The following is an 11182-nucleotide window of genomic DNA, read 5'->3' on the forward strand; positions in this document are numbered from 1 at the left end:
CGCCGAGTCGGAGCTCGAGTACAACGACGAGCACACGTCGCAGTCGGCGTACATTCGCTTCCGCCTCAAAGCCCCCGCCGGTGTCCTGTCGGCCCACGCCGCCAACGCCACGGTAATCGATCCTTTCTGGCCGTCTTTGTTGAATCACACGTCATGACAACTAGATCTCGGCCGTCATTTGGACGACGACGCCATGGACGATCCCGGCCAACCGCGGTCTCTGCTTCCGGTACACAACCCTAACCTCGCTCTCGTGACGACCTCACGTATTTGTTTTCTCTAGGAGCGACTTGACGTATGCCCTCATCGAGACAGCGCCAGGTGCCTACGACCTCGTGGCACAGGACCTTGTCGAGACGTATGCCAGCACGATCTTGCAGCAACATGACATCAAGATCGTTGCGACCTTCTCGGGTGCCGACGTCCTCGGCAACGTCTTTGCCAACCCGTTGGACGAGAGCGTCGACTCGATTGCGCTTCTCGGCGGCCATGTGACGACCGACGCGGGTACTGGCGTGGTGCACACGGCGCCGGCCCACGGCCAGGAAGACTACCAGGCGTGGATGGCGCACCACGCGCAGTTTGGCACGGACAACAGCATGACGTGCCTTGTCGACGGCAAGGGCAAGTACACGGCCGAGGCCGGTCCGCATCTCGCGGGCCTCTTTGTACAGACCAAGGGCACGGCCGCGGTCCTCGAAGCGCTCAGCGCCAAGGCAGAAGCGCTCGTGCATTCGGCCAAGCTCGTCCACCGTTACCCGTACGACAATGTTATCCCCATTGCGTTGATGGACAATGTGACGAACGGAATCATGCATGTCTAGGTACGACTGGCGCACGAAAAAGCCGATCATTCTGCGGGCGACCAAGCAGTGGTTTGCCAAGCTCGATACGCTGCATGCGCTCGGCCATGACGCACTCAACGACGTGGCCATGCACCCCAAGTCGTCCCGCCGCCGCTTGGAAGCGACGCTCTCGAGTCGGAACGAATGGTGCATCTCGCGCCAGCGGGCGTGGGGCGTCCCGATCCCCGTCTTTTACGATGTGGAGACGGACGAGCCGCTTTTGACGACCGACTCGATCGAACACGTGCAGCGTGTCATGGCGGCCAACGGCGGCTCGGACGCGTGGTGGACGCTGCCGCTTACTGAGCTGCTGCCGCCCGGATACGATCCGGCCAAGTTCCGCAAGGGCATGGACACGCTCGACGTGTGGTTTGACTCTGGCAGCTCGTGGCTCGCCGTTTTGGATGGCCGCCCGGCCGACATTTACCTCGAGGGCTCGGACCAGCATCGTGGTTGGTTCCAATCGTCGCTCCTCACGTCCCTTGCGGTGCAGAAGAAGGCGCCGTACAAGCAAATCATCACGCACGGCTTCATTTTGGACGAGCGGGGGCAGAAAATGTCCAAGTCCCTCGGCAATGTCCTCGTGCCAAGTGACATTATTGACGGCAAAAAAAAGCAAAACATCCCTGCGTACGGCGTCGATACCATGCGGTTTTGGGTCGCGACAACCGACTACACCAACCAAGTGTCGGTCGGCCCCTCGACGATGGTCAAGGTCAGCGACAGCGTCCGCAAGGTGCGCAACACGGCACGGTTTCTGCTCGCGAATTTGAACGACTTTGACCCGCGCACCGACATGGTGCCGTACGAAGACTTGACGCCGCTCGATCAGTACATGCTGCACTTGCTCTCGGAGCTTCAGACGACCGTCACGGACGGGTAGGCTCGTCTCTTCGTTTTTTTTGCGATTTTCCGTATTGATGTCGAGGGGTAGGTATGAGACCTTTGCGTTCAACAAGGTGCAGCAAGCGCTCGCGCACTTTATTGCGACGGACCTCTCGGCCTTTTACATGGAAGCGTGCAAGGACCGCTTGTACTGCGAAGCGCCGCAATCCCCGCTCCGCCGGTCGACGCAGACGGTATGTCTTTTTCGGATTTCCGGTTTTTTTGGATTTTCCGATTTTCAATTGTCGGATTTTCAACGTGTTTTTGGACGTGTGTAGGTGCTGGAAATGGCGCTCCGCACGATCAACACGGCGATCGCACCCGTGATTTGCCACACGGCCGAAGACATTCGCATGCACCGCCTCGCACAGTACACCAAGCAGCTCATCAACGACGTGCCGGGCAGCGTCTTCCTTGACGGCTGGTTCCACTCCGAGGTACCACGACGCTGAAAAGCGGAAATCTGAAAATATCGTGTCCATGACGATAGGCGCAATGGCACAACCCGGCGCTCGCCAAGGACTGGGACATCCTCCGCCAGCTCCGGTTTGAAGTCAACCGCGTCGTCGAAGCCATGCGTGACGCCGGCGACGTCAAGACGACGCTCGAGTGCAACGTGCACATCGGCGCATCACCCGAGCTCCTCGCGATCCTTGCGCGCGTCGATGGCCGCGTCCTCGAAGACATGATGCTCTGCTCGGGCATCACGCTGACGCCGCTGACCACGGACGCGTCCCACACGCTTCAAGTCGGCGACGCGTCGCTGCCGTTGCATCTCACGGTGACGCTCGCGAGCGGCCACAAGTGCCCGCGCTGCTGGAAGTACTCGCCGGACGTTGACGCCGCCATGACCACGCTCTGCGAACGCTGCGCCATTGCGTGTGGCCATGCGACCGTCGACGCGCTGGTTGACGCGCTCACGCCCAACGACGCCTAAGTGTCGGCGCGATAGCACGCTGGTAGAGAGGATAGAGGACCCTTTTTTGTGTCAAGATTTTGATTTTGCATACCCTTCGGACTGCTGCAGGTGGCACGCAGCCGTCGAGGCCCATCGAACAGCGCGCGTCGCTAATACCTTGCGTACAAGTTGGGCTCCGGACAATTCGCGGGACAAGGTGCTATCTCTCACGCTGAGCACAATGCTGGAGATATTGCGCTGCTCGGGTCTTGAAGAAGACTATGTATGGTGTTGGTGCAGCTGAGCGACGCTTCGCATCCACCGCCTGCCCATCGGCGGTTGCGATTATACAAACGTACAAGCCACAGTGTGTTCTGCATCCACATCTTGCTGCAATTGCTCATGGGCGTTTGGACCATCTCATTTTCGTATGGCAGCGGCCGTCAACGATAACCGGCTCCACTATACGCTGCCGCCGTACGTCTAGCACACGAGTCCCCGAGTTCCAATCGGTTCACGACGCTTTTCTGTACCTCAACGATGTGGCGGGGGCGGCACGACGGCGTTGTCGCCTGCGGCCGTACCCAGCACGCTCTGGTCACCGACACGCGCGACCTTGAATGAACGCAACAAGGGGCGAAGCGTGGCTGCGAAAGGCTTGAGCGCCGCGTTCTTTTACGTATTGACGCCCGATTGACCCGCTAAGCGAGCACGGGGGGTGCCCCCCAATGGGGCATGGTATCGAGGGGGGCGAAAATGCATGCTTGTGGACCGACGACGCCAACGAGGGCACGCTCTTTTGGGAGTGCTCGCGCAATTACGCTATTTCATACGAGTGCCTTGAACACGACACGCCGATGGTAAGTGCTCCCGAGCGTCCATGTACCATATATTTCTTTTTATGCACCTTTTTTTCTGGTACATGGTCGTACACGCGCGCAGACTCTGCGTTTCATGTCGACAAGAATCGTGTGTCGTGCCCGATCCAATGCCCACTACGTCGTCGAGGCGGTGGCAGCAATAAAGGCTGCGATGGCCGCAACGCCGCGCGCCGCCATCTCGTTGAAGAAGAAGCCCAAGACAGGGGTGATGTGGGGGGCGAGGGGCTCGACTTGAACCGTGAGCAGCACGTTTTGGCGCCACAAGATCTCTTCGAGGCGCTTGCAGTCGTCGCTAAACGCTTCCTTCCCGCCGTAATGCAGTAGCATCGGACACATGCCGGTAAAGTCGCCATGAATCGGCGACACGAGCGGATCCTGCAGCAGTGCCGCCGGCGCGTCCGTCGGGAGGTACGCATCCACGTGGAGGCGCAGGTGGTGGGCGTGGATGACGTCGACGGCTTTGTACTTGGCATACGACGGCGCCAGCGCGGTGACGTCGGCGTTGCACCACGGCGACACGAGCACAGCGCCGGTGGGCGATCGAAGCGGTGTCGCTACCATCCACTGTTTCAGACACTGTATACAATCGATGCAGGGAAATCGAGGTACCTCGGGCACGCAGCGTTTGCAAAAGGGCCAAGGCAAGGTTGCCGCCGGCCGAGTCCCCAAACAAAAAACATGTCGCGATGGAAAGGTCGTCACAAGGTACTCGTACGCGGCTTGGGCTTCGTGGATCTGGGTTGGAAACTATCGACAAGTTGTGCATCATGCCATCAACATGCAATGTTAAAAGTGCGCACCCGCGCCTCGGGTGCCAGCGTGTACTCAAGCGCAAGCACGCGCAGATCGATGCCATGGGTTGTAGCCAGCGCCGTGCGCAACTCGGCGAGACCAGAGAGGTACGTCCGTGCGTCGCAGGTGGTGTAGCCGCCACCTGTAATGGTCCATGGTATGGGTCGTGAACGCAAGAGACGAGCGTACCGTGCATGTAGAGCAGGATTGGGTCGGTGCTGCTGGCATCTGGGGCGTCGCCGAGCCAGAGGCCTTGAAAGCCAGGACCAGAGACGTCAGCGATGCTATCTCGGATGCCGAGGTTGGCCACCCTGGACGAAAGCACCGCCATGCGCCGCGCCGCCATGCGCTCGTTCTCAAGGATGAGGTTGAGGTACTGCACCGAGAGCGCGGTGCGGAGCGACCAGCCGTCGACGGGCGGCGTGTAGCGGCCGAGGCAGTACTGAACCAGAGTCGACAGCGCCATGCCGAGAAAGCGCAGCCCGAGTCGCAGCGGCGTCTGCGGCGGCATCATTGGCAGCGACGCACGCCACTCCATTGTCGTCGGCCGAGTGCAAATCGCGATATGATCACCACCTGGTTCCTGACCACCCGAGTCTGAGTCTGGCGGTCAACCCACGTGCTTTCGACCGTAGCTGGCCACTGTCAATGTCCCGCAGTATTGTAGTAGCATGTACGCGCCCTCCCTGCTCTGCCTTGCTACCGACTAGAGAACCCCCCTGTCTCGGTTGATTCGTGATTTGTTTCCAAGGGAATAGACCGGCTGCAGAATAAAAGCGTTTGTTTCACTGTTTCAAACGCGTTTTAAACGGGTTTCAAACGGTATAAACTGTTGCTTGACGTGGCATTCTGAAAATCCTCTGTGGCCCAATCCACTTGTACGAGAAACTCATCGACGGCGACGACGTCGTCGTCCACGAGCGAAACGTCCTCCTCCGCGCCGTCTACATCATCCACGTCATGATCTACTTCTACCCTAGTGACAGGTGCAATATGCACCGCTCGAGACGCAATGTGGCGAGGACGCGGACGATGCGATCCAGGATGACAAAGTTGTTGGTTGTTGAGGCATTCCGCATTAGGCTGGGAGCTGGACCCACGGCGCTGAGGGGGTGACCGGCGGCGACAAATTTTAAACCCCGGTGGCAAAAATTATATATTCTTCGCGCTGCAAATCGGTGCGCTGGATAAAGGATGTTTCCCGCGCTCTGAATTGCAATCGGAACGGTCGTTGTCGACGATGATTGGCTCCAACAGGACGATTGTGATTGGCTATGGAAGCGCTGAGACGCCATCGCCGCGGCTGAAGTGACTCAAATGCCCACGATGGATTCGTCTGCATGCCAAAATAACAAATCCAGAAAGGCTAGTTCGTACACGATCGCTTCGGACATATCAATGGCACCCATCATCGGTTGTGGAGGTCATGGGATCGATCCTCGTACACTGCCATGAAAGACTTGCGCACCTATGACAAAGGCAAGCTCCTGTAGCACAAGGGTCAAGCCGACGGCGCAATAGACCCGATCCACTCATGCAAGCTCGGCATCCGTACTGCACTGTGAAGAACGCAACGACTCCACGCGTTCGTTCACCAACTCGAAGATTTCGACACTTCACGGTTGGTTTTGGCCGTTGCATCCACCCGACGCTTGGATCCGAGTGGTTTTCACCAGCGCTCGTGGCTCGTTTCCCCTAAGGATCACTCAAATATGGTTGTTTTTCCTTTCCCAGCGGAATTAGTTTTATTACTCGATTTCACTATGCCAGTCTCCGTCATATGAATATAAATCCAGATCAGGTACAGTGAGCAGCCCTTCCACTTCCTGCCTCTCGGACACACTCCTCTGCGGCTCTGGTTCGTTCTCTTCTTCAACTCTCTCTCCCGAGTGCTTCACAGCTGCTAGTTTGTTGCTCGTGGACCTCGCAAATTGATAACAACACAGGGTCCATCGCGATCAGTGCTTTGCTTCTGGTCACGAGACTCGTGTTACACGGGCCATCATCCGCGGACTCGGACCGCGGCATGTTTTTGGCCATGAATCCAATCTTTTTCATTTTTCCCTACCCGATACGACGGCGCACCATTCAACTCGAACTCGTGTTGCCTCTTTCCATTCAAATGGATTCCTAACGTTTGTGTACTTTGAGAAAGACCGATCCATCCATACACAGCCTGCACCAACGATGACGTCACGTCGTGCCCTTTACTGAATTCCAGCTGGCGGACCTTCTCCATGTTGCCATGTTGCTCACGCCATCGGGTATGGTTGCCGAACAGTTTGCCGAAGGTCATTTTGGGGGCTTGGCATTTTTGGCGTTGGTTCACTTTTTGCTTTGTTCTGCATGTGGCAACCGATTGTTATTGGCGTCCTCCTCGCACTCGTCTTCGTCGGCGCTGTCGCCGTCGGGCTCAAGCAGCGCCACTCGCCGCCCCCGCGCGGTTTCAATCCCGGTCCCCGACAGCGCTCTTGTGTTTTCGGTACCTTTGTCTCGCCTTTTACCTCGTCGTGCTCGTTGCGCAGTGGATCAAATCTGGCTTTGCCGCCTACAACTTTTACACGTTCTGGAACTTCAACCTCCAGGCCGTCTACTTTGCATGGACGCTGCTCGCCTGTGTCGTCGGGTCGGTCAACAGCCGCGGGCTCAACACCCTTTTTGATGTCGTCTTTGCCAACAGCTTTGTCGTCGCGGCCGTCTTTTGGGGCGTGCTCTACTCGCCCAAATACGGGGTCACGTGGCTCCAAGTGGCCCAACACGGCGTCAATTCGGTGCTGCTCCTCCTTGAATTTGCACTCAACGATTTCTCCGTGCAGCCGCGCAGCTTGATATATGCGTCGTTTCTGCTGCCTGACGTCTTTGCTGCATTTGCGTGGGTCGCGCGCGAATGCTGGCTGGACTATTGGGTCTACTCGTTTCTCAATGTCTACAAGGTTGCCTCCCCGCTGTGGTACGTGGGCATGCTTCTCGGCCACTGCGTCTTTTTGGCCTGGCGATCGGTCTCTCCAAGCTCAAGCAGAGTGTTCGGCGCGATGCCACGGAGCTTGCATCGCCCTTGATGCGCGAGTCGATCAGTGTTCAAAAAGTCTAGTTGTTCTGGAAGTGGGCCGTCTATTACAATAGATAAAACTGTGCTCGTTAAATTGTCGGACTTTTTCGTTGTGTACACTCGGTTAAGGAGCTTCCAAAACATCCAGTTGAAAAAAATGAAAGTGAGTGCCAATTTAAGTCGAAAGGAATAATGCGAAGCTGTAGCGCGGCGATGTGGAATCGACTTGCGTCCGGCGTGGTGTCAGACAATGTGTTGCGCTCGTACGTTTGGGTCGTGGACGACAGCACCCAATTGCTGCATTTTTGTGGCAGTAGATGCCTCATACAGTGGTTGAGCACTGGATGAGGCATCTACTGCCACATTTTTTCACAAATCGTCATTATCCGACATGCATTTACCTTTCGGTCATACCTGGCATACAATGGTGGTTCCCAATGCGATCCTTAATGGTTGGATCCGAATTGCAGAGGTATCATGCTGGACTGTACATGTACCATCGAAATGGCGAAACGTTGAGTTGTGGTCAGGTTTCTGTACAATCACACACAACAACAACAATTGCTGCTGGTCATGCCACCCAGCGACATCAATCTGGCCTCAACGCATTTCTCGCCGCTTCATTTTTATTTTACTACGCAGTCTATTTGAGACCAAACGTACCCCAGACTGCAATAAATTAGGCGCAAGAATAGACTCCTGCACTCAATAGTTTTCGAACTGCACAACCCACCGCACAATCCAACTGGGTGGGTCGCAGGTGTTCGATGGTTGGTGTTTAGTTGTCCGCGTCGCTGGTGGTGGTCGGTCTTTTGGCATTCTTTTTTTGCCAGTCACGAGATAATGTGGCAACCCGTTGTCGTCGGTGTCTTTCTTGCGCTCGTCCTTCTTGGCGCGGTCCTCCTCTTGCTCCGCCAGCGAGCGTCCCCCGCACCACCGTCCGTGTGCTATCAAACTCGGTATCCCAAGGTCCTGCTCGGTGTGCGGTGCATGAGCCTCGCCTTTTACATCACCGTCATCCTCGCGCAGTTTATCGAAGCGGGCATGACCGCCGAGTATGTCTACTACACGTTCTGGAACTTCAACCTCCAAGCCATTTACTTTTGCTGGGCAATCGTCGCGTCGATCGTCGGGTCAGTCGACAGCCACCGCCGCAACACCCTCTTTGACGTGATCTTTGCCAACAGCTTTCTCATTGCGGGCGTCTTCTGGGGTGTGCTCTACTCGCCGATTTACTCGGTCACGTGGCTGCACATGTCCCAGCACGGCATCAATTCGGTGCTCCTTTTGCTCGAATTTGGACTCAACGAGTTGCATATTCAGCCGCGCAGCCTGGTCTATGCGTCGTTTCTGCTGCCCGACGTCTTTGGCGCGTTTGCGTGGGTCGTCCACGAATGCTGGGTTGACGACTGGATCTACCCGTTTTTGGACGTCACCAAGGACGTCGCACTGCTCTGGTACCTCGGGATGCTCCTCGGCCACTGCGCCTTCTTTGGTCTTGCGATGGGACTATCCAAGCTCAAGGCGCATTGGCACCGACACGCGCCGCCTGTAACCTCGCCGTGGCTGGACGCACCTCTGAACAATGAAGAGAAGGACCAACCACTTCGCCTTGTCTGACCAACTAACTTATACAAGTATACAATTCTACTCGAGGGTTTGTACACGTCCCCGTAGCACCCCACAAGCGACGCATGGAGGCGTTTAAGTTCTTATAGTATCAAGAGGGCGTCGATACGCTCTTATAGTATCTGGAGAGTTCCAGTACGTTCATACACTTCTCCGAGGCGTCGGCGGGAGCTTCGTGAGCGATCACCACTGAGTGCAGCCTGTTCTGCATCACGTGATGGATAGAATGCTATAGATAACTGATTTCTCGTGCTGCATCACCTGCACTGTCGTTCTAGGTTTCTGAAAGTGCTAAACCATCTACCGACCAAATACATGGGATATCAAGGGTTAGGGCTATGCCGGTGGATGTGAATAGAGGTGCATCTCTATCTATCTATCTATCTATCTATCGATCTATCGATCTATCGATCTATCGATCTATCGATCTATCGATCTATCGATCTATCTGTCTGTCTAAGGGGCAGGTTTGATTCTATTCTCACTGTGTTGCGAGCCATTCATTGTCTATGGACAACTCGGGGATGCTATCGGTAAACACGCATTAAAAGACTGTGGATAACAAGTCAGAAAGCGTCCTATATTTCAATCTGCGCTAAGCTTTTGTCAGCGCGTCCGACGACAAGTACGATGAGAGCAGCGGTTCAGAAGGTGTCGCTGGCTGACGCACACACCGCTTGAGCTTGGCGAGACCGAGGGCGACGCCAAAGAAGATGCCGTGGCCGACAATGAGTCCCATGTACCAAAGCGGCGCGACGGTGTCGGTGACGTTGAGAAACGGGTAGACCCAGTCGTCGCGCCACGACGAGCGTCCGACCCACGCAAACGCACCAAAAACTGCGGGAAAGAGACACGACGCATACACGACACTGCGCTTCTGGACACTATAGTCGTTGAGAGCAAACTCGAGAAGCACGAGAACCGAGTTGACGCCGTGCTCCGCGACTTCGACCCACCGAAAGGGCTTGCTGCTGTCGTAGAGGATGGCCCAGAAGACCGTCATGACGAGAAGCGCGTCGGCCAGGACAACGTCAAAAAGCGTGTTGAGGCGGCGCGCATGCCCTTGCTGCACACTGCGCCATTGGACGACGAGGCTGTAGGCAAAGTAGATGGTCTGGAGGTTGAAGTTCCAGAACGTATAGTAGTCGTAATTGCGAATCCCCCCGGCACTCAAGTCGTCAATGAGCACGACGAGGTAAAAGACCACCGTCAGTGCGCGCGTGGCCAAGAGCAACGCGGGTCGTGGAAGCGGTGCAAAAGTGGATATATACGGAAGGGGTGTCTGCTTGTAGTACACGACAGCGAGAGAGCTGATGAGAACGATGGCGAGGAGGCAGCCGACGACGATCTCTTGCCACATGACGCTGGGTTTGTGTGCGACCAAGGCAATTGAAAAGTGCTGAAAACGCAACAATGCGGCGGGTGCCACGGGACACCCAGCGTCGCAACAGCCGGTACGCTACCGCGGTCCCACCCACGGGATTTCCAAGCCATGGTGTGAGTCACCTGTGGACCGACTAGACTCAGTGGCAATCGCAAAGATTCCTGTGCTTCTGTCGACCATTTTTTCGACGAAAGACACGACACGACCAATCTGGTTCCAACCGAGTTAAAGCAGGCAATTAGCATTCTTTTGGACGCCTCGTTCTCAAATATGATGCTAACGAATGAGGCAATACTGCCTTGCCGAGCGACGGGCGCACGGCACTCTTCCGTGTCGCCTCTTGCGTGGAATATACATACCCGCATCAACATGCGGTCGTGACGTGGCGGACTCGAAGAGCTGGATTGGCACACTATTAAACAGTAGACGGCGCATTTTTAATCATGACACAACCTCGTCCGGGGGTCACCAGGTTTTTTTTCAAAACCCATATATATATGTCGTGAAAACTGGCCAACGGTGGCGTGTTAAATCGATTGAAAACAGTGTTCCCTTTGGAAATATCCTTTTTCTGGGTCCACAGGCATCCCAATTCGGCCTAGTTTGACCTACCGGATTAGAAACCGGAGTGTGTTCCGAGGAGCAGCGCTTTTTTCGTAACAGCAAATACGCAACCGCCGCCCGACGTCGATGGTAGGGCACCCGCGCACAAGCCACGGCTGCATCCATCTCACCTAGCGCGCTAGGCGCAGCGCGTCAAAGGCTCAACCAAGCGTCTGCGCATGACGCGATCGTCCGTACCGCCGTCGATGGCGCATA

At 56.1% G+C, this 11182-nt stretch overlaps 5 protein-coding genes across 5 annotated transcripts in view; 3 read left to right on the top strand and 2 right to left on the bottom strand.

The window, feature by feature from the left end:
- The window catches only part of SPRG_21173 (isoleucyl-tRNA synthetase), a gene marked incomplete at both ends in the record, with an annotated part of 3484 nt that extends 817 nt beyond the window's left edge, over positions 1-2667 (top strand). The window contains 7 exons of the mRNA XM_012352122.1: positions 8-112; positions 165-229; positions 284-760; positions 825-1724; positions 1780-1924; positions 2009-2167; positions 2221-2667. Of these exons, the coding sequence (XP_012207512.1) occupies positions 8-112; positions 165-229; positions 284-760; positions 825-1724; positions 1780-1924; positions 2009-2167; positions 2221-2667 (2298 nt within the window). The remainder of the gene's footprint in view (positions 1-7; positions 113-164; positions 230-283; positions 761-824; positions 1725-1779; positions 1925-2008; positions 2168-2220) is intronic.
- Positions 2668-3623: 956 nt separating this feature from the next.
- Positions 3624-4839, bottom strand: SPRG_12645 (hypothetical protein; the record flags this gene model as incomplete). The annotated part of the gene is made up of 4 exons (XM_012352114.1): positions 3624-4073; positions 4119-4256; positions 4310-4443; positions 4491-4839. The coding sequence occupies 4 exons, from the start codon at positions 4837-4839 to the stop codon at positions 3624-3626; spliced, it is 1071 nt and encodes a 356-aa protein (XP_012207504.1).
- Positions 4840-6647: 1808 nt separating this feature from the next.
- On the top strand, positions 6648-7392 carry SPRG_12646 (hypothetical protein; the record flags this gene model as incomplete). The annotated part of the gene is made up of 3 exons (XM_012352115.1): positions 6648-6744; positions 6768-7279; positions 7312-7392. 3 exons carry the CDS (start codon positions 6648-6650, stop codon positions 7390-7392), a joined length of 690 nt encoding a protein of 229 aa, XP_012207505.1.
- An 801-nt stretch (positions 7393-8193) lies between these two features.
- On the top strand, positions 8194-8970 carry SPRG_12647 (hypothetical protein; the record flags this gene model as incomplete). Its single annotated transcript, XM_012352116.1, has 1 exon — positions 8194-8970. The coding sequence occupies one exon, from the start codon at positions 8194-8196 to the stop codon at positions 8968-8970; it is 777 nt and encodes a 258-aa protein (XP_012207506.1).
- Positions 8971-9546: 576 nt separating this feature from the next.
- Positions 9547-10339, bottom strand: SPRG_12648 (hypothetical protein; the record flags this gene model as incomplete). The annotated part of the gene is made up of 1 exon (XM_012352117.1): positions 9547-10339. The coding sequence occupies one exon, from the start codon at positions 10337-10339 to the stop codon at positions 9575-9577; it is 765 nt and encodes a 254-aa protein (XP_012207507.1). The 3' UTR covers positions 9547-9574.
- Between the last annotated feature and the right edge of the window lie 843 nt (positions 10340-11182).

Source organism: Saprolegnia parasitica (assembly GCF_000151545.1).
Source record: "Saprolegnia parasitica CBS 223.65 unplaced genomic scaffold supercont2.92, whole genome shotgun sequence".
Classification (NCBI taxonomy): domain Eukaryota; phylum Oomycota; class Saprolegniomycetes; order Saprolegniales; family Saprolegniaceae; genus Saprolegnia; species Saprolegnia parasitica.